Source organism: Parasteatoda tepidariorum, chromosome 3, assembly GCF_043381705.1.
Source record: "Parasteatoda tepidariorum isolate YZ-2023 chromosome 3, CAS_Ptep_4.0, whole genome shotgun sequence".
NCBI lineage: Eukaryota > Metazoa > Arthropoda > Arachnida > Araneae > Theridiidae > Parasteatoda > Parasteatoda tepidariorum.
In genome coordinates, this window is record NC_092206.1 from 93164400 (window position 1) to 93187905 (window position 23506).

The following is a 23506-nucleotide window of genomic DNA, read 5'->3' on the forward strand; positions in this document are numbered from 1 at the left end:
GTAAAAGTTAAAAATTTATATGTAACCATTATACACATAATTAGACATATTAAAACTTGACTATATATTTTCAATAACAATTTAATTTATTGACTATAAACAACTTATGAAATAGAAAAATTTTATAAGTATAAATACAATTCTGGCATTTTTGATGATTGATACTACAATTTAAAAGCAATTTCTATCTTCATCACGCATTTATTTACATTTTATTTTATTCTTAAATTACATATTTGTTTTAATTACCTTATTTTTTACTAAATTTATAGATAATAACAATTTCTATTTTTTTAAATGAAAAAGCTATTATAAAATATGTTTTTGAACATTTTTAAGGACATTACATTTTAATTTAATGTAATTTTTTTATGATTCTTAAAGGATTTTTCTGTATTCGTAAAGAATTTTTATGTCATCAACATCTTAACTTTGTTGATCACTTTGGAAGGCAGTTGGTCAAACAACATAAACTCATCAATTATTAAAAAGCCTAAGTCGGAAGAAAAAAAAATACTAGCTCAAAAAAACCCATCATGCATATTAATTTAATTTATAATTAGACGTAAAAGACGACCTAATGAAAAAAAAATATGTGCAAATTAAATGGAGTGAAACTCATACAGTTTTTTATAAAATTTCTTTCACACCAAAATTTATATTAAAAAAAAAAGTCCAAATAATAACTGTTTTCATAAAAATTTCAAATGTTCAAGTTATACTTACATTTTCAAATCCTTTTTGAACAAAGTCTGATGTAACATGAGTTATTCTTTTAGTTAATTCTGACAATATATCCTGATGACTTCGGAATAAGAGGAGAGGTAATTCATCCTCTTGGCGAACCTACAATTACAAATTTAAAAAACACTGGATGACTATCTCTGAAAGTAATCAGTTAATGACACAATTAGACAAAAAATTTTGTTTTTATCATGATATACATTTTATTTCGTTGTAAGTCTAAATTACGGCAACAAAAATGTGTGGAATTAGATTATAGTCCTGCATACAATAACAATAATAACATTGTATGTGGATTTACAGACATAAATTTTGCAGCAGAAATATGGAAAAATTAAACTTAAGCTTTAAGAAATAACGGTTGTCATGATAGTTAAATAACGGTTGTCATGACGGTAGTAAATATTAACACAAATATATACATAAAAATTAAAATGCTCAAGTTATCCATGCCCACCAACAATCAGAATCCTTAAAAAAATTATTTGGATCTTAGACAGGGTTGTATACTGTCTCAAACAATCTTTTTAATTGCTATTGTCCGGATAATGAAGAGAGTATCAGAGAATAAAATGGGTATAAGATGGAACTATGCTGAATATCTTTTTGATCCTGATTTTGCAGACCACTTATTTTAACTGACCATCACCCTTCAAGACAGGCTAACAAACACAAACAATTCAAACGTAGAGGATAAGAAAACGGGGTTCATTATCAACCAAAATAAAACAAAAAGCTTGAAAATTTATACTAAACAATTCAATGACATATCCTTAGAAAATAATGAACTAGAGAAGGTAAGGAATTTTACATCTCTTGGAGGTATAATTAACAACAAAGGAGGAATTGCTGAAGATATACTAAATAGATTAAAGAAAGCCCGAAGCAGCTTCACTATTCTCAATAAATTATGGAAAAACAAAAACACAACAAAAGTTAGAATTTTCAATGCTAGAGTTAAATCTGTCTTACTATATGGATCTGAGACATGGCACCGCAATAAAAATAACAAGAAAAATCTTCAAGCATTTATTAACAACTGTTTAAGAATAATCTTGCATATCAAGTGATTCCACAAAATTTGTAATGTAGAAATCCTTAGAAAAGCAAAAGAGGAACCGATTGGTATGGAAAATAAAAAATGGAAATGGATTGGTCTTGTTCTACTTAAACCTGAAAAATTTAAAGTAAAACAAGTTTTTGATTAGAACTCTCAGGGCAATAGAAAAAGAGGAAGACCTAAAAATACTTGGGGCAGGACGATTGTAAACAAATTGAAAATAAATAGGAAAGACACAGAAAGAGGCAAAATACCTGGCCATAAATACAGTGAGATGGAAAGCTATGATAGAAGCCCAATGCTTCAATTCGAAGTGAAGAGGAATATGTATGTACACGTATGATATGGAAAAAAACACTTAGTAAATATAAGTGTTTAGTATTCTAAAAATAAAGTTAAATAAAAATATAAGAAAATAAAACAGTAGCAAATGAATATTTTTAATAAACCATACATAACATGCAAAGTTAAAAAAAAAATATAAGTGCACTTAAAATGTTACATGTAAATTGATAAAGAAATAATTTGATCAAAATGAAGTTGTGTTACATCGACTCAGTGTGTAACGAAGGATTAAATCACAAGATGTGCCATGGCTACGAAGATATTTAAAATGAAATTAAATTCTACAGCTTTATTTGCTAAACTTTGATTAATTAGTGCTTTATTTAAATTGATTAAAAGACATTACTATGACACAGCACTTGCTATAGCACGTCAAATATGTAGCTTACTAGCTACAGAATGTCAAAAATGCCGAAAATCATAAAGGAGACAGGAAAAAAATTTCATGGCACTTTTTTTGGGACGTATTGTGACTTATAAATATTTTTTTTATTGGGAAAAATAGAGGGGTCAGTAAATTTATGCAGGCAGAATAGAAAAACTTTCAAAATTAAAAAAAAAAAAATCTGTATTAATTACAAAAGACACAAATTAAAATAATTCTGAGTATCAAATTACATTGCTGCTTTTTGGGCTCTAATGCTTCAGCAATTCTAGTTAAAAATATTGAATTCTCAAATATAACAGTTTCTTTGATTTAACATTCTTTATTTAGTTTATCAATAGATGAAATCCTTATACTAAATGCACATATTAATAAATGGATAAACATTTAGAGAATTATCTACATTTGGATTGCAAATTTATTTTATTTCAAAAAGAATTTAGTAATTTTTGAAAATTTAGAATGTTTTAAATGCTTTATATTCTAAATAAAAAACCACTTTCAGGAGTAAATACCCAGAAATTTTGAAGTCCTGGGTTCTAAAGACCTGTACCTTATTGTCTTCAAAATCTTGCGGTATCACTGCATTATATAACTATGAATAAAAATATTTATTTTATTACTCACTTTGGCAGATTTTAATTCTTGCAAACAGTCCCAAAGTTCCAAATTATTCACCTGTAAGTAATTATTAAAAATTAAAATTAATAAATTCTAACATAAAATAATGATAATTTAAAATCATTAGATTTTTATCGAAAAGTGAGAGCACTAGATGCTATAAGATATTGAACAAAGTGAGCATATCTATTAGCTATTTTCAACTTTTTCGGTGTTTGTTCCAGCTTTTAATGAGCTTTCAGATGCAAACTTTTCCCCTTGAATTCAATCAAAAATTCCCCTTTTCCCCTGTCATTCAATCGGAAAGAAATAAAATATTTATTCCATTATATAACAATCAATATAAAAGAAATTTTATGCTTCTAGATTAATAATTATGGTTTGTACTTTACTTACCTAAATGTAGGTGAAAAAAGCAACGAAATTTCATACACAGGGACTAAAGCCTTTAAAGTGTTAATATAAATAAAAAAAAAATGCATAATGATTCTATGTTTAAAAATATTCATTCCATCTTGTGTTCTAATGAAAAACAGAGGAAGGAAAATCAAGTTAACATAAAATGTAAACTTTTTTTACACTGAATTAAATAAATTTTGAATTACAAATGAATTTAAAAGAAATAACTTTATTTTAACGTTTCAATAATATAACGTTTCAATAATAACACATTTTTTCAGGGAAGCTTTTCATATGTTATGCAAGCATATTTTAGACACTTTTTTAGTCTCTTTCTCTCTTGTTAGCAAAAACAATCAAATTATAAATATCTGTCATGCTTATGTAAATGGAATCTATACTGATTATTTTCATGTAACCATTCATTGCAAACAATAGGAAGTATATGAAAAATAATAAATTTACACTGTTAAAAACTGATGAATTACGGTTATTTTATTACATTTATTCATTTGAAACATAATATTTATTTATTTAAAAGAATTGAAACTTTTAAAGTACACAAATCATTTTCTTTTTAGCACAAAAAATAAATTTTCAACATTTGTAACAGTATCCTGTTCATTTTCTGCAAATTTGAGTGAAAACAGAAAATCGCAAATTTCCTTTAGCAAATTTCGGTACTGGTTGTGGTTTCCTTTCCCTGTCTCTATTTAAACATTTCCCCTGAATATTAACAAATCCTCATTTTCTTTTTTATCATGAGCATGAGGAATTTTATTGCCATAAAAGGGTAAAAAGCATCTTTTTCTTTAAATGCAGATAGAATTTCTGAAAGATAGGCAATGAAATCTGCTTCTTTCAAAAGTAATCTAGATGGGCATTAATAACTATATGAGAATAAAATAAATTTGTGACGGGACTTTTAAAAAAAGAGAATGCATATGGGAAAATGAAAGATGTGGAAACAATGGATTGAGATTCAACTGTATTTGAATAGCTCCTAGGGTCAATTAGTTGTAAATAAACAACAATAATCAAAAATGTACAATAACCATATTATATCAAGAATAGAAGAATGATTTAATGAAAATAGGTTAATGAAAAATTTATTTTCTCTACTGCAATTTTCTGATTTCTAAGAATAACCTAATTACTGTCTCAGTTAGTGTATAAATAAATGTTTGTTAAATAAATAAAGATTTTTTTTTTAATTGGAATGCCAAAACAAATTGAAATAATAAACATAATATACAGATTTTTAAAATTTATATTGCAAAAAAAAAAGAAAAAAAAGTAGAATATAAATAGATTGGCCCATCAAAATGGGCCAAGGTTTTAAAATTTTTTAGATAAAAAAAAAAAGCTGGAAAATATTTATTTCTTGTGGAAATATTTCTTTTTTGTTAAAATGTAGAAGAAACACGTTAAAGGAAAGATTTCTTAAATTATTCCAGTTTGTGCAGTAAAAAACAGTAGGAGAATGAATTTGTACTTTTATGAAGATTTTGAATGAAATTATAAAACGATAACTGTGTAACATTTTTCATAATTTGGTAAAATAGAATTTGGAAGAAAAAAATATGAACTAAAGAAGCTCTTTCTTCTTATTATTTTTTGCTTTGATTTAAAAAATATTTATACAGACTATTTTTTAAAAAAAGGAAAAGAAAATATTTAATATATATTTACAATGTAACATACTTTTGAGGTTTTCAAACAATTCGATGCATATTCTTCAAGTTCAAGCAAGGTCTTGTTATAAACATCACCATCTGATTTAACTACTTCTGCTTGTTTCCCACAAACAGCTCTGATTATTTTTTCCTTATTTTTATTTGATTTATGTGAGAGGATTATAAAACGGCCAAGTTCAGCAGTGGAGGAAACATGTCTAAAACAAAATATTATTTAAAATATTACGGTGATAAAATAAAATTAATAAAAAAGACACACTACAATTGGGTCAGTTGCTTAATGACGGTTATATATATATATTTAAAAACATAAATAATTAAAAAAAATTTAAATTTTTATCAAATTTGGTAATTTATTTTAGAAATAGATATTGTAATATTTATCATATGTTGAGAATATGTCAAAGAAATACCTTACATAATTAATATCCATTGCTTTTTCAATTTTTTAAAATTTTTAATTTGGAAAAAGTGGCCCTATCTTTTAAAAAGTGTTCACAATTAAAATTGCTACAACTGGTCATTAGCAAATTTTCCCAATTTGCCTCCATACAAGTAGCCACAGTTTTATCACTGTCTATTTAATCAATGAGAGAGCAAAAAAGCAATTATTCCTCAAAAATTTCAATTTAAGTTTTTAATAAAAAAAATATTTTACTTAGTAAGATAATAAGACTTGCTTATTTGTAGCATTCTGATTTTTTTTTAATGCAATCAGAAAATTTTTCTTTAAAACTATTTATGTTCTATTTCCAATATGAAAAATTAATAACAATTGTGCTATCATAGTATTAGCAATAAAAAAAATAAACAAGCATAAATAATACATAAAAGGAAGAAATGTTACTAATGTAGAGAAAATTATTCTTAGTTTATGGTAGCAGTAACAAAGTATATATATATACATATACCATAATTACAACGGGAAGACGGAAATTGAAGGAACAAACTATTTTTATTAATGTACAGTTAATCTACCAAAATATTTGTAACTTGGAGGAAATATATTTAGATGCTAAAACAGGATAAGAAAAAACAAAGAATGAACTTTTTATAATTGACGTTTTTCCTTAAAAAATAGTAACTTCTTAATTACAATTGTTCATAAATTTTGTTAATTACTTTTAAATTGAGTTTTAATTTTTTTGAGAAGGATAGTAAATTTATAATTACTAAATTTATAAAGGAAAGTGGAGCAAATATATATACTTACGTTCCACAACAAGGTTCAACTGATATAAAAGAATTTTCTTTTCCAATAGAAACAATAGGAACCATGTTTTTGCATTCCTGACAAAGAAAAAAGGCTTTAAATATAAATTTTTTATTAAAAATAAAAAAAAACTTTACATTTATTTTTAAATAACACAGTCTTCAAAAGAAATAAATCTTTAATTTTTTTTTAAAGAAACAAATTTTAATTTTTTTTTTATAAAGTAGCAGACACTTTAATCTTGAACAAAATAAATAACCAACACACAACTAATACAGCATTAAGAAATTAGTCTCTCTTGGAGTTTTTAGAGGCAATTTAAATTTTTCATACTTTTGGAGGGGTTAAAATCTCACAAGAATTTAATTATTGAGATAATTAGAAAAGAGATGTGAATTATAAACAGCTATTTCTCAGTAATAAGAAATTAAAAAAAAATAGTTATGCAAAAATTAAACAAACATAAATATTTTTCTCATCAATTTTAAAGTATTTGTGGCGTAACTACCATTACAAAAGTTAAAACATCATTCAGTAGTATATAAAGCATGCTAACTTGATTCTATCACGAGGTACCTTTTGATAGATGAAGGTTGGTATGGTCTGATAACTCCGCCCCCACATTGGTGACCTTCGAACGTGATTTGCTCACGCAAGTNTTCATACTTTTGGAGGGGTTAAAATCTCACAAGAATTTAATTATTGAGATAATTAGAAAAGAGATGTGAATTATAAACAGCTATTTCTCAGTAATAAGAAATTAAAAAAAAATAGTTATGCAAAAATTAAACAAACATAAATATTTTTCTCATCAATTTTAAAGTATTAAAAAACAAACTACAAATGTTTCCAGTGAATCAAGTAACAACAATACACCACAAATTAGGAATTGCGTGACTAAGACTTGTTTATTTATTTTTATTTAAGCAATTCGATAAATATTGTACACACTAACTTTCTTTTCTTTTACTCATTAATTTATTGATTTCATTAAATAACTATATTTAACTGTAGTTTGTTGTTTAAAATTTTCTTATTTATATTTTCGTGTATTGCAAATTTATGGAAGGAAGTGGGTTGAAAAAGGTGTTCTGATTTCACACCAATCTGCCGTGAAAGAAAATTTTAAAATCTAGGAAAAGCACTGAATGGCTTTCTAAAAATTATGTGCAACAAGTCATTTGAAATAAAATTAAATTTTTTTTTAACTTTCAATGTATCTTGTTAATATCTACACTTTATTGATATAAAAAAACTGCATTAATGTAAATAATTCTATCAGTTTTATAATTCTTTTCAATGTATTTGTATAACATGTTTTCCTCGAAGTAAGTCTAGCATTTATGGATTGTAAGTATATATTTGTTATAGTTTTGCGTCTTCATGATAGTGTGAATCAACTTCATAACGTCCTTCGACTTAATTTTTGACACCTTTCAACAAAGTTTTTTTTATTTATTTTTGTCAAAAATATTTTTAAAAAGAATATGAATTTATGTTTAAAGATTTCACTATTTATTTCTGAAAAAAAAAATTTCAAATGATTATTTAGTTACAAAAAAAATTGTAAAACTCAATAAAAAAAAGTTAAAAACAAGAAGGAAATCTAGAAAAAAGATCACCTATGAGTAAAAACAATGCTAAATTTAATATAAATATTGTACTTGATCAACTTTGACATCCCACATAACTTTTATTTTTAGTACATACAACATAAAAAGGACTTAAAATATAAAATCGAAAAAGAAACATAACATACTTTTACCAATGATGTCTTGTAATTTGGAATTTCTTTCAGTGATTTCAAAGGAACTAACCCTTTGTTCACAGGCATATCCTTAGAAATGCAATCATTAACAAAGTTTTCTATGCTTTGTAGCTGTCCATCGCTTATAGTTCCCTATCAAAAACAAAAAAGAAGATGGATGTCAGATTTTTTCAAAAAATCAGACACAAGGGAAACACAAAGGAAGACATATCATTTAATTACTTTTGTAGTGAATGTAAGCTGAAGATCTTTTGAGCCGCACTGAGCACTGTAGGGGAAGAAGTAGGATAACTCTTTTTTCAAAGCTGAGTTGAGAAGGTGCAGAGCTGAATGGTGTTGTGAACAGGCTAACCGATGGTCCTAAATAAAAGAGAAGCAATCTAATTGCTTTCAAATATTATGTAAGCACCTTTTTTTTTTACTTTTAGGATTCCTCCCCCTCTTTTTTTTTCAAAAAAATAAATCACAGACAACTCCTATGGTGTTGTGAAAAGGGGGTAACCCCCCTTTTCCTTCTTAATTTTGACAAAAGCAATCTAATTTTAGGATTAGCGTTATATTTACAGGGGTGATTGTGAACTCAAGTCAAAATTCCAGAAAATTTCTTGAGTAAAAAAAAAGAAAAAGAAAAAAGAAGAAAAAAAAAAGAAGTTTAAATCGAAAAATTAGAAGAAAAAAAAGGTTTTTTCCTTTTTTCAATATTTTCAATGTTTTCAATATTTTTAAGTTTACTTAAAATATATTTAAAATTTTACACATACCTAAGCTATTTACACATACCCATGATGACCTGAAGCTATAATTGAAATTTACAAATATGTCTTTCTTTCTTGAGTTTATGATTATAATAACTATTTACTGATAAAAAATTAAGATTAATCTTGAATATAATGTTATAAAGTATCTCTCCGGCTCTCCCTTACAAACAAACTAAGTTCCACCTTTGAAAATTTGATTTCCGGAAACTTTCGTGATCAATGATTTTTTGAAATGTCTGAACCTTCGATCTCCGGAAACTTCTGGATCACAGCGAAAAATCCGGATATCTAGATTTTTTCCGGAGCACAATCAGCCCAGTATTTACGAATATAAGCCGGGAATTTTAAGAAAATTTTTGAAAGCTAAAAATGGGAGCGGTTTATGTTTCGATCCACTATTTTTGAAAAATTCTAAGAGGAAATTGACAAAACATGAGAGTTACTCTAAAACATTTTAAGATTAAACTTATTTTTGGACCAATGAATATGGTCTGGCATTATTTAACAAAATCTTTCAGTAATGTATAGCTCACTCTGGATGAGAATGATCCATATATTAAATCAATGACTTGATTATTTTTTTTTTAAAAAAAAAGATACTTTTTCTATATTATACTTTTTTTACAGCAAACAAAACAAAAATAACAGATAACCTCTATCTTTTTACACCAAAATTTTTTTTCTTGGAGCTTTTCATATCTCACCTTATTTTTCACTTCAGCATCATTAAGTTACATCCCATGTTGATAAATTTTATTTTCTAAAAAAAAAACTTAGATTTTCACCCCACTGATCTTTTCTCAAGACTTTCAGTCCTTAGGACTGAAGAGTGGCACCCTTAATCAGCTGGACAAAAGAAATACTTCTCCTTTTGTCCAGCATTAGTGATAGTTAGCAAACAATGCAAAATGTGTATGCAAATCATCAGAATGCTTAAATACAAAAATTGAAAAAGAAACAAATAAATTTTTTTAAAAAGAATATTGTTATTTTTTAAATCTTCTAATTATGAATGTGGAAGGTTCATGCTTCTTTTACTCACTGAGTAACTATTACTAGATCGACCGTTACAACAAGAGAGATACATTTTTATTTCTGAAATCACTGACCTGAAATTGTTGGAACATTGTACCAGTGTATTCCGACCCCATCACACCCTCACTTAATTTTAATAATCTTTTGATAAAAGCAATTACCTGATTTATAATTAACTTGACATCCTGATTTGGAGTAACTTTGCCATCCTCAACAAATCCATCATGGAAAATAAATCCATCTACTTTATAAGCTTTATGAATCTTAACTGTAAATTCCTAAACAAAAAGTAATTTAATGCACATTTCCTTTAAAAAAGTATACCATGAAAATAAAAAATGATAAATTTTAAGTAGTTAAAAGTTTCAAACATTAGAGGGAATAAATGTAAAGCTAAATGACACAATAGCAGTAATAGTATACACCACAGCAAACTATGTTCAAACAATATTGCATTATCAAACTATGTTATAAGTTAAAAAAGGGAAGAAAACAAAGACAATTACTAAGGTGCACCTGCATTAAAAAATGATAACTTCCGGATAAATTTTAAACTTTCGGGATAATCACAGAGCTGCTAACCATAATGAATTCTCTGTAATAGTTCCTTTTTATTGGTGCTGAAATTTCCTTTTAACAATTGCATTTTTAAATTTAGTTTGGAATGATTTTGATCACCACTACTAGTATCAGTATTTTAAGTACAATTGTTGTGATGTTTCTGCATTATATTTGGGTTCGAAATGTAAACTTTGTTATTCAAATCAAATTATTGTTCTCGGTTTTATTTACTTTAACCGCCTTAACAATTTAACTCATAATTATATTGTTTAATCCTTATATTGTTTATATTTTGCTTAATTGGAATTGAGAGAAGTTTACCTGACTTCAGTAAGCCTCTTTTAGCTAAAATGTGCCAAATGTTTTAGAGATCCAAAGTATATTATAAATTATAATCGTAGGTTTGGTATAGGCCCATCATAGGGTATAATTATCTTTTACTGCATCAAATTTAAATACTGATGATGTTTGAGAAATTGAACCTACAATAATCAACAAACCTACGATAATCATGGGGAGCACCTGATCATACTACAATATCGATACCCAAGCCAAATATTCATGGAAAAAAACTCATGCTGTGTATTTGGTAGGATCAGATTGGCGTTCTCTATTATGAGTTGCTTAAACCAAGCAAAACCATCACCAGAGATCTCTATCGCACACAATGAATGAGATTGAGTCGAACACTCAAAGAAAAACGTACCCAGTACTAGTTCAGACATGACAAAATTATTCCCCTGCATGACAATGCTCATCCAGGTGCTGCAAAGCTGATCAAAACCTATTTGGAAGCACTTCAATGGCAAATTCTACTCCACCCATCGTATTCGCCAGACCTTGTGCCTTCAAATTATCACCTATTATGGTTGAGGGCACATGGTCTGTCAGAGCAGAAATTTACAACAGTAGAAAAAACCAAGGAATGGGTCGATTTGTGGATATCCTCGAAAGATAAAGAGTTTTTTCGACATGGTATCCGAATGCTTCCAGAAAGATGGGGAAAAGTAGTGTCTAGTAATGAAAAATATGTTGAATAAAATATAATGTACCGTTTCCTCACAATAAACTGCTAATCTTTGATACAAAAAGGGCAGGAACTTTCTTGTACTTTCAATAATTTCCATGAGATCAAATTTTTTTTCTACTTTTAAGATTTTGAAACCAATTTTTAAATAAAGTAAGTCTTGCAAAATTTACAACTTTGAATCCAAAACCCTGCTTTAAAACTGTATTATTTCACAAAAAAATAAATAAAAATTAATAAAAAACAAAAAGTTAAAATGTGAAACTGAATTATTTCTCAAAAATATAAAATGTACACATACAGAACACAATCAGAAAATACTCATATAAATGCCTTAATAAAACTTACATTACAAGATATGTGACCTTCATCACTGGTTTGATTATCTTCTTCAGAATAAAAATTTGTTCTATCTAACACAATCTGGCATTGAAATCCTCTTTCTATGCTTTCAACTGACTCTTGGTTCTCAAAGCAAGCTAAAAGCTTGGCAGAAATTGACTTAACACCTATATGCAATGTAAGAATTTGAAATTTATGTACTTTTTAAGTGATTAGGTAAACAAAAATTAAGAAAAATTTGTATATGTAATGAGTGCATGCAAAAATAAATAAATAAAAATAAAATTTTTGTACTCTTCACTCTTATCAAAGTAATCTTATCTGAAATGATCCCTAAATCAATTAAATATATGTAGAATCGATATTTTTCTATTTTTCCAGCACATGTCATTAAGCTGCCACAACTTTTTGTTTTTAAAAATTTGGCTATTTTTTTAAAAACATAAAAAACAAATAAATAGAACAGCTGAATTTAATTGCACAGGAGAAATGGAAAAGTACAATTTATTCATATATAATTTCAATGCGCATTTTTTAATAGGGATTTCACCCTACTAACATTATTTAAATCATTAATGAAAGAAAATAATTTATGAATTTTGAATTTTACTTTTATTAGCAAGCATACAAAAATTTTTTTTTTTAAAGTATTATACAGAAAAAGTAATTGTTTGAACAAAGATTTTTCAGCCCAAAGAAGCTGAATTTGGCAAATTATGGTTCTCCAAAAAAAAAAAAAAAAAGAAAAAAAAGAAAAAGAAGAATCTAACATGTAATAGTCAGTGATTTGCTGGACTTAGGAAATTAGGGGTCTTTAGGCACCAGAATTTCTATATTTCTGGGTCCATTTTTAACACAAACGAGTTTTTATTTTGAATATAAATTTTTATTCTCTATTTATTTCAATTGATAAGCAACAAATATTTTAATTGGGACTGATCAAACACTTGCATCAAGAAATTTGATACTCAGAATTATTCTTTTTTTCCACACTGGAGAATTATGCATTACAGAACTTATTTTTCACATCCATTTTCCAATTTTAGGCATATTTGCCACATTTTAGCACATAAGCAGAATCACTGTAAGAGTGTTATACTTAGAGACAGATTAGTATGGTTCTGATGATATAATGTAATTATATAAAAGAAAATTGATTAAAGCCATGAAATTACCTGCGTTTTTACAATTATATTTGAAGGAATCATCAGTTTCAGGTAAATTTCTTGACTTCAGAAGTTTAACCGCAACAGTAGAGCTACATTCAGTTCCAGAAATCAGCCCCTTAAAAACATTTCTATTTTTTAAGTGTTTTCAAACAAAGCTAAAAGGAATTAGAGAATATTTATAAAAAAAAGGAGCAAATTAATGCTCAAGTTAAACTTTTTTTAATATTTTATGAACAATTATGTTAATTATCCTGAAATCAATAAAATTCAAACACGAAAACATTTAGTTTAATCATAAATTAAAAACATTATTCGTCATGGAGAAATCTCCAGAAGAAGACATTGGCCCACATTGGGCTATCTGGTCAAATATGACGACCATAAATAAGAAAAATTTAATGATGCATAACAAAACATCAAGAAACTATAAAAATTGAAAACTTTGTTTATAGTTTATATTATTCAAAGTAAAAAAAGTATTTTTATGATTGTGTTTACTAAAATACAGAATTAATGCAAAAATAATTGATTAATAAATTAATAATCAAACTAACACTTTTCTTTCTGACACTACCAAAAATTAACTTCGAGGGAGATTTGAATATCGCTGGCGAGCTCACATACAGCTTGAATTGCGTGAATAAGAAAGTTGGCACAACTTGAAATGCATGTTTGAGAAAATTGATACAGCTTGAAATATGTATTTAAGAAAATTGACACAATTTGAAAATTGTGTTTAAGAAAATTGATACAGCTTGAAATATGTGTTCAAGAAAATTGATACAGCTTGAATCGAACGAATTTGAATATCGTTGGCGAGCTCACATACAGCTTGAATTGCGTGAATAAGAAAGTTGGCACAACTTGACATGCATGTTTGAGAAAATTGATACAGCTTGAAATATGTGTTTAAGAAAATTGATACAGCTTGAAATATGTGTTTAAGAAAATTGACACAGCTTGAAAATTGTGTTTAAGAAAATTGATACAGCTTGAAATATGAGTTTAAGAAAATTGATACAGCTTGAAATATGTGTTAAAGAAAATTAATGCAGTGTGGTGTATGTGTTTAAGAAAACTGACATAGCTTGAAATACGTGTTTAAGAAAATCGACACAGTTTGAAATGTGTGTTTAAGAAAAGTGAGAAGCATGGGTTTAAGAAAATTGACATGTCATGAAATGTGGATTTTAAAGAAATTGACACAGCTTAAATGCATGTTTAATAAAATGGACATTTCTCAAAATGAGTGTTTGAGAAAATAGACATGAATAAAAAAGCCTGCTTAATAAAGCCTGCTTTTTAACCCCGCATTTCGAGAACAAAAACTTATGGAAAATATAAAAAAATTGTATTATCAATGGAACATTTGATATATAAGGACATTAATAGAAACCAAAAGAAAACAGTATTTAAGGGCAATTCATTCCAAAGGAATAATTTTTGCAAACTTTGGATGCATATTTAGAACTATTCGTAAAAAAGTATCTGCAGCCACTAATGGATAAAATTATTATCACCAAAAAATAATTACAATATAAATAAAAGTAACTGAAGTAAATAACAATTATAAGTTTGGTTTCCTTTAAGATAATCTAATGTAAGAAAAGAAAATAATGCTAGATAATTATAGATTAGAAAACAGGCTTACCATTTTTAAGTCTGTTTTAGATGAACTATTAACAACATCATAAAGCTTCAGCTTTAAATCTTCTAGCAAATTTTCACATTCTTCTTGTTTGAGTAAGGGTATGTCATAACTAGACTGAACTTTCTTTTTTAGAAATAAAATTCACAAAAAATTAGTTATCAACATTAAAACTAATAATAATATACAAATTTATAAAAATATTTACTTTTAAAAAACATATTCTATAACAGAAAACTGAATGATATCACACCTTTAATAAAACTCTAACTTCTCTCAACAAATCCAGATATGTATTCAAAGGCATCTGTCAAAATAAATAAACAAATATTACGCACATTAAAACTGAAAAAAAAAGCAACAACATACAAATGGGAAAATAGAAAAAAAGTTAACACCTATTAAGTAATAATTAAACAATTTTGAATGAAAGTCAATACTGAAGGGTAAAAAAACAAAAGCTAAATATGATTAATAAATATATATAAACATTGTATATAAAAATATATTAAGATACATATAAAAACATAGAGAAAACATGGAAAATAATAAAGATTAATTAAAAGAGAAGAAAAATTATTAAAATAAAATATTTTTAAAAATACTAAAAAATATATATATTAATAAGCCATAAAACAAAAAATGGAGAAGATATAATCGCTTCATCAGCTCACAGGATTATATCCGCAAAAAGAAGTGCTTTCTAATATTGTATCAATGTAGCCGAAACAAAATATATCAATACAATAGTGTGTGAAGCACTAAAAAAATTGAAACAAAGTAGAACACATTAAGTAAAAATATATCCCGCAGAAAACAGAAAATAAAATATAGAGCAAAACAAAATCTATAAAGTAATTAGTGAATTCAAATAAATTCACGTGTACCGTAAACTTTCAAGAATGATTTAAAATATTTTCGTAATAAGATTGCCAGATTACAAATTATGAAAACAGAAGTGCAAATGAAGTTAGAAGCGTAAATAGAGGGATTTAGTTTTATGGCTCGTTCTTACTGCAGTACAGACGCGTGTTTGACTTGTTAGTTATAAAGCATTGGCATGAAAATGGATGTGCGCAAAGTAATAATATTATACTGGATAATTCAAAGAAGTTTATAATTAATAAGGTTCATATTTAATTATACAATTTTAATGATTTTAAAAAATTAACATACATTTAAAAAAAGAGAGAGAGAAACAAGATTTGCCTGTATTGCACAGATTTTAATCCACAGATTTGCACATGGTAAAAATATAAATTAACAAATAAGTTTTTAGTCAATTTATTAATAATGATATACAATCAACTTTTATATTGAATTTAATTACTTTAGTTGGGTATTAATTGTTTTTTATCAAATTTTGAAGGAGTTTGTCGATTTGTTTTTNAAAATATAAATTAACAAATAAGTTTTTAGTAAATTTATTAATAATGATATACAATCAACTGAATGATTTTATATTGAATTTAATTACTTTAGTTGGGTATTAATTGTTTTTTATCAAATTTTGAAGGAGTTTGTCGATTTGTTTTTTTTTTGGATAAATAAACATTACTACATATTCCTTTAACTCTAAGCATTTGATTAAAAATGGTTTTTAAATAGATGTTTTTAGAAACATTAGAATTCCAAGTAATTAGTTTATTTATATTAAAATCATTTCTTTTATCGTACAAATCATCAAAGCAGACATTTTCTTCTTTTTTACTACCCAAAACCAATAAATTAAGTTATTATCATCATTTTGAAGCAAGATTAATTCCTCGGGGTAAATATTATTTAATAAAATTGTATAATCTTGAAAATTAAAAATGTAATTACATCACCAATAAATGTAAAAACAAATTTAATATTAAGAGCATATTTTTTTTCATAATAGTATAAAAATAAGTTAGCTAAGAGAGATGAAAAATTAGATCCTTGTGGTACTCCATCAATTTGAATAAGAATATGTTTTCTTGTTGTAAAGATAATTATTAAAAAGTCAAAAATTAATGAGAATTTCCCAATAATCAAAATTTCAATTAAGGATATTTTTAAAATCATATTAATAATTCAAAAGAACATCCTTCATATAAAGTAATGGAGCTAGTGTAAATGATGATGAAAAAATGTTAATTTATTGAATAATAAAATGGAGTTCATGCTTATTTTATACAAAATATAAAATATTATTCATAATCACTAAATCAAAACATACAGAACATTCAACAATCAAAATATTAAAAAAATGTTTCGTGAGTTTTTAATTTTGAAAGTTTGTGGCTTAAGCTGTTATCAAAGAAATATGTTGTCAGATATCTTAATATTTAAGTTACAAATTCTTATAAATACAAAAAAAACTTAAAAGAGCTATAAAAACCCTCTCCTATTTGAACTATTATGTTAAAATTGTTCGGGTAAAATTGGTTCTCATTTATTTCTTCTTACTGAGTCACACAATCTGTACTCCTTAGATAAATTTTTTTTTCAAGTATAGATAATTATTTTTCAAATCCAAGTAATTGTTTATTTTGCTACAATTAAGAAATTGATAAAATGTTAATTGGGATTGATCAAACACTTGCATCAAGTANGAAAGAAAAAAAAAGCAAATATTAATGAGATACAATAAGGGGGGGGGGGTGAGTAGGAGTTTTATAGTATATATACATTTTATTATGCATATAATGATTTATTGAAATACGAGTATATTATTCAATTTGATATAATACTAGGAGGTTTGACCCCTACACATTCTGCTCGCCAACCCCCGGGGTCAAATTTCATTTACATTTTCTTCCTTTGAAGTCAATATTTTCAAAGAAAAAAGATCATTTTAATTCCGCGCTTACATGTCTAAACCTTAATTTTCTTGTATTTATATTCAAAGAGAATAATTATTATCATTTTTATTTTGCTTTGAGGATAGTAAACATCATGATTTTTAATATCAAGTATTGTAATACAAGTTAACATTTTTGACCTTATAAAAATTTATTTGCCAATTTATTGAGTCGTTGAACAAAATAAGTCGCTATTTATTATTTATATAAAGAAGAACAAAAGAAATTATTAAAATCTGATGATAATTTTCTTTCTTTCAACTCATTGTCACTCACTATGATATTTAAATAAAAATCTTGCTTCACTTAAATTTTTTCTTTTTTAAAAAGTTTTTCTTTAAAAATAAATTTTAATTAGTTAGAATTTCTTGGAAGTCTTAGCATAAATAAATCTTCATGTTTAAAATTCGAATTCAATCTTAATTTTATATATTAATTTTGAATTTTGCTAATAAATATAATATGCTATTCTAATGAATGTGTATCTTTAAGATCATCCAAAACATTTCAAACTAAATACCTGATTAATACATTCAAATATTCTGTATGATAATTATTTATTTGATATTTAAAAATGATTCATTTTTCAAATATATTTTAAAATTATCAATTATTATTATAAAGAGCCATTAATGTCAAAGTTACCAATCATCAAAATATTCAGCTTATCATATTTAATTACATAATTATTAAATTTATCATTTATAAATGATAATTTTATCATTTATGTATATGTAATATATTCTTTTATATTATTTAAAAATATATAATAATAGCATAGATTTCATATGACATGAATCTCTTTTTACCATTGACTTAATACTTTTTAACCTTTAGCTTTTCAGTTAGTACGATTGAGTAAAATGCTTAATATTCTTAAATATATTCAGTTAACAATATAACTTAATAATAAAAATGAATTAAATTTATGCTTGCCAAAATTGAATTTTCACTATGAGTTTCCACATTTTAAAGAATAAAATTAGAAATAAATTTAAATGTTAAATCCTGAGAATGACATTATTATTAGGATTAAATAATTTTATTACATTGTGAAAATGATCAATGAATTAACTTAATTGAATGAAATCAGTTCTTTATTGAAACTCTAATTAAATTATACAATAATGATTCGAAAAAAAAAGAAAGAAAAAAACAGTATCTATATAGAAAACAATTATTTTTTTACAAATTTTTTGAGAAGGATTATTTTTAATAAGTATTGATTGTAGTTTTAGTTATTTCTCAACAACGAAATGAGTCAAAATTGAAGAAACCAGAGAACAATGATTTTCTTTCAATACAACCCCCATCACCTCTAAAAAGTCTATGGTTTCAAATCCATAACACTTCCCATTGTTAAGGGATTATCTCTAAAACTTCCCGCTGTTAAGTTGACTATCGCAGCTTGTAGAGAAAGAGGGGGAGGAAGTTGGTATAAAAATTCTGGGGTGTAACAGAAATTTAAGGGGGTAGAGATTTTCAGACAGCAGCAAACAGAGAGTTAACAGGTAAGTTTAATGGTGTGTGAAATGATCTATACAAAACAAAATTTTATATAACATGAAGTCTAACATTAATAGACTTGAGTTCTAAAATAGATCTTCTAATGTATTTACATGACTAAGTAAAGCCCTACAGACTTTATATCTTTAAGCCATGTCGGATTTTAGAATTTTATAGCTTATTAGAATAACGTAAAAAGCTGAATCTCAGATTTTTTTCATATAATTCCAAAAATTTGTCTTTAAAGTACCACTTGTATGGACTTGGCCAAATAGGATAAATTTCATAACTTATTTTTTAAATTATCGTGAAAAGATGGAGAAAAAAAACTTACATTGATCTCTGAGAGAGTGCTGTCAACTTTTTCCTTCAACGGAAGAGCTTCTTGCTCAAAATTGACATAATTCTTTCTGATGATGTCAGCTTGCTTTCCTGTCACAGCACTGATGAGCTTGGTTGAACCACCATGAGACTTGGAGGGAATGAGTACAAAATCACTGAGGTCAAATGTATTATGGACATGCCTAATAAAAAAAATTATAAGCATATAAATAAAATTAGGAGAAACAATTATGATTACATGTGAATCTGGATTGTATGAAAATATGAGAAATGACAAAAAAGGACTAAAATAAGGGCAAAGTTTAAAGTTAAGTTACTAAAGTTTATTTTATGTCCTAAACAAGTATTCAATAAGATATTATCCAGAAAGTTTATTCAGCAGATTTTGTATAGAAAAAAAATAAATACATTTAAACATTGATAACTCATATGTCAGCATTAAAATAAAAAATTAATTGAATTTTTTTAAAATTAGATTACTAAGTAAAGGATTAATTTTACATAGATTTGGTATGATAGATTTAATATGTGCGGTTAATAGATTCAATAATAGGTTAAAATAAAGTAAAGTTCTTTTCTTTGCTTAACATCAAAATTCCTTGGTTGATATTAAATCCTCTTCAGCTTTTCATCTTAAGAAAGTGATGCTGTGAATTAAGAGAGCTTTGTTTTCCCCCTTATTCATTTGCAATTACATTTAGGTTGTGACATCATCACTCTTCTGATAAAGAATACTTAGGTGAGTGTAGAAGCATGTTATTTTGTAATCTTTTGTTGGCTTTCAGTTATTCTGTTTGTACGAGTATTAGACTATGTTTATCACTAGTCTATATGCTTTTTTTTAAAAATAAAATTCTAATTTGTATAAAAAAAAGCTTTTTTTTATACAAATTTTGAAGATTTTTCTGGGGATTTTTCAGTTGTGAGGGTTTTTTTCTATAGAAAAAATGAAAAGGAATGTTTGTAAATTATTATTTCAGGTTAAAAGTAGAAAAAAATAACAGAACGAAATGTGAATAAAAGTTTCCGTTATAATTTTCATTTAAAAATGGTCAAATAATTTGTTTTTAATGAACATGTTTCAATTATACTCCACTTAATTTTAAATTTATTTAAATACAAGCACTCTTAAAACTTTTTAACCTTCTGTTTGACGCGCGCACCTCACAGGTTCATCTTTACTACACTTCCACCTCTTTGTCGTCAATGAATGGTTCTGGGGGATGACCCTAATGTTATCTTCCTATCTTTGGATTACTCAAAGGTCCGTGTACTCCCGACCTTCGAACATGTCGATGGAGAGTTGCAGCAGCTCAAATCATCCCACAGGTGCAGCGCGACCATTGATGCAAGTATTATGGATATAATATTTTTATGAATTAAATATACTTATTTTATCTAATTTTATGCCCTAATCAACGTAGCAGGTATAAATGTTCAAGTTATATATACAAAAAATGGTTACGAAGTGAAAAACTGCAGAACCTTCTTGCGTCAATTGGCTAAACATCTTGTGATGGATAAAATGATCCGACGAAGGAGCAAGAAAAATTTATCTTCAGTACTTCGCTTTTGATTGGCAGAAACAAACTTCTCAAGCCACAGAAAATTCACGGTCTGAAAATCAGGTCAAGAAGAGAAAATTGTGCGAGCCATGTCAAAAAAATAAAGAACGAAAAAATACAAAGTATACTTGTGCAACTTGCGGAAAATACTTACGTTTGAGTCATGTAGCAACAATTTGTAGACCTTTTGCAAAAATTCTTGTTCACATGAAGGTAGTTCTACATCAGACAGCCTCTAAGATAATATTTTCATACTAACATGTGATATTGAAATAAGTTGTTCCGATATACAAGACTCTCAATGTTATTTTACAATTTCGCTTTTCTTCGTTTTTCGTTATGTTGTGCAATTATTTGTGATACAGCTTTTTAATAAATTTTACTAATTAAATATGTTTTTTAATACTTTATCTATCTAAAGAATCTTAAATAGGTAACAATTAACTATTTAAACTAGAATAAATTTCACTTGACTTTAAAAAAATCAAAAATACCTCCTAGGTGCAACGCGACTAACCATGTCGGAACCAAGTGCGCGTCTAACTGAAGGTTAAATATGCTGCAAGTGTATATAAATATTGAAGTTCAATTATAATTCATGAGTGTGTTGAGCTTAAATAAAAACCATTGTATATTATTTAGTGATTAGTTTGTAGTAATTATATAGTATTAACCATTTTTGTTGGAATTAATAAATAGTTCAGCCATAATAATTTTAAGTATTATTACAATATTTTAGCAGAAACTTGAATAAAATATACAAAAAAGAAAAAAAAATTCTGATTAAAAAAAAAAAAGATTTTTACTGGCTTTGCTGCCTTGAAACAGTAGATGAGCAACAGTTTTTGTCCATTGAGAACAACAGATACATTGTTTCTGGAGCATAAAGCTTAGTAATGGTACAGTTGATTTAACGACTGTGAACACTACGAAATTCCCTATTACCATAAAGTAAGTTTCTGATTGTTTGCCTACAACTTCACAGAAGAAACTTCAAAACATGGAAAACCTGCTCTCTTTATTTTCTTTTTAACATTTTTTAGAAAATATGGTCTTATCAGTTTAGGCAGGAAAGTAGTGAACTTTTACTTTTATGCACAAAGTCAGTATTTTATCCCCTGCAAGAAGCAGTATGTTTCCCGATTTAAAAAAGTTGGTAAGAAAATAAAAGAAATTTAATGTTTTGTTAAAAACTCTCCAAATCATAGCATAGAGAATTATCACCATAATTGGCAAATATATAACTGTGCTAAAAGTCGACCAGGTGGCCGAATGGTTAGCGTGCCTGACTGCGGAGCCGATGGTTGCGGGTTCGAATCCTGCTCAGGCCATGGATGTCCTTTCTCCTGTGTGTGATTGTGACCCACCCTATAAACGGGTTTGTGGTTGTGTGACGTGGGCGATGCTGCTCCACCGCCGTGGCTTTGCCACAGGTGCCCACTGGGTAACGAGAAGAGAGTAGCAGTTCTGGCACTCCTGGCCAATACGTCTCAAGTGCCCGCCATTAAAAAAAAATAATAATAACTGTGCTAATAATATGGTAAACATCTTGGTATGACACCATATTATGATATATATAAAAAAATTTATACTCGTATAATTTAAAATAGTGACAGATATAACCATAACCAAACCATAAAACAAACTTTCTAGATATAGTTAATAGATTAAGATCTTTCAATGAGCCAGCTCATAATTACAACAGGGAAGACAAATTTCTTCCACAGTGGGAAAAACTAGAATGGAAGAAACTTTTTTTCAAAAAGAAATATGTATTAAAAAATATTTCAAACAGTTTAGAATCGCAATCAAATTTAAACAATATTAATTTCCAAGTTATTTAATTCATCTTTTTTTTAACAAGTGAAAACAAAAAAGCAACAATAAGAAAGAACCAAAAACTTTATTGAATTTTTAAAAAAAATTATAACTGAAAGAGGAGCACAGTAAAAAAAAGTGTTGTATAAAGAACATTTAAAATATCATAATTAATTTTTTATTAATGCAATTAAATTAATAAATTACTTACTACTCAAATACACAACCACAAATCACAAATAGTATTAACAATTACAAATCGCATATTAATTTTAATACTCAAGCCTTCTTTTAATATATTTGAAATTCCTATACAAAACTAAAATAAATAACCGTAAAATAGTTTTTCTTCTTCTTAAGTATGAAAGAAAAACTTTTAACTTTCTGCCACTGTATTAAATGCAATTTGCTGAAATTTAAACTATAGTTATATTACATATTTCTAAACAATTTTATTGTTCTTTGTTCTTTTTCAGTTTCATCCTGGAAGAAATAGGCTTCCCCCAGAAGAAATCTTAACAAAGTATTAGATGGTATGAAATACAAGTGAAACAGGTTGCTTACAAAGTTGTGGTGCTTCAACACATTTGTTTGAAAAGTTACAATGCGTGTAAGCTGAGAATTAAAAAGAACAGGATATGTTGTATTTTTAGACGTTGCTTTTAAAACTGATCA

The 23506-nt window shown here is 26.6% G+C and overlaps 1 protein-coding gene across 2 annotated transcripts in view; it reads right to left on the reverse strand.

Moving 5' to 3' along the window:
- Positions 1–23506, reverse strand: part of LOC107436090 (alanine--tRNA ligase, cytoplasmic) — a 55487-nt gene that overhangs the window by 2995 nt on the left and 28986 nt on the right. Inside the window, exons 16-27 of one of the 2 annotated variants that reach the window (XM_043039297.2) lie at positions 19441–19630; positions 15026–15079; positions 14776–14898; positions 13131–13239; positions 11962–12122; positions 10187–10303; positions 8455–8592; positions 8224–8364; positions 6465–6541; positions 5259–5448; positions 3162–3212; positions 727–846 (exon numbers count right to left, since the gene is read on the reverse strand). In XM_043039297.2, the coding sequence (XP_042895231.1) occupies positions 727–846; positions 3162–3212; positions 5259–5448; positions 6465–6541; positions 8224–8364; positions 8455–8592; positions 10187–10303; positions 11962–12122; positions 13131–13239; positions 14776–14898; positions 15026–15079; positions 19441–19630 (1471 nt within the window). Of the gene's footprint in view, positions 1–726; positions 847–3161; positions 3213–5246; positions 5449–6464; positions 6542–8223; positions 8365–8454; positions 8593–10186; positions 10304–11961; positions 12123–13130; positions 13240–14775; positions 14899–15025; positions 15080–19440; positions 19631–23506 lie in introns of both variants that reach the window. The other variant, XM_043039296.1, reaches the window with a different exon arrangement.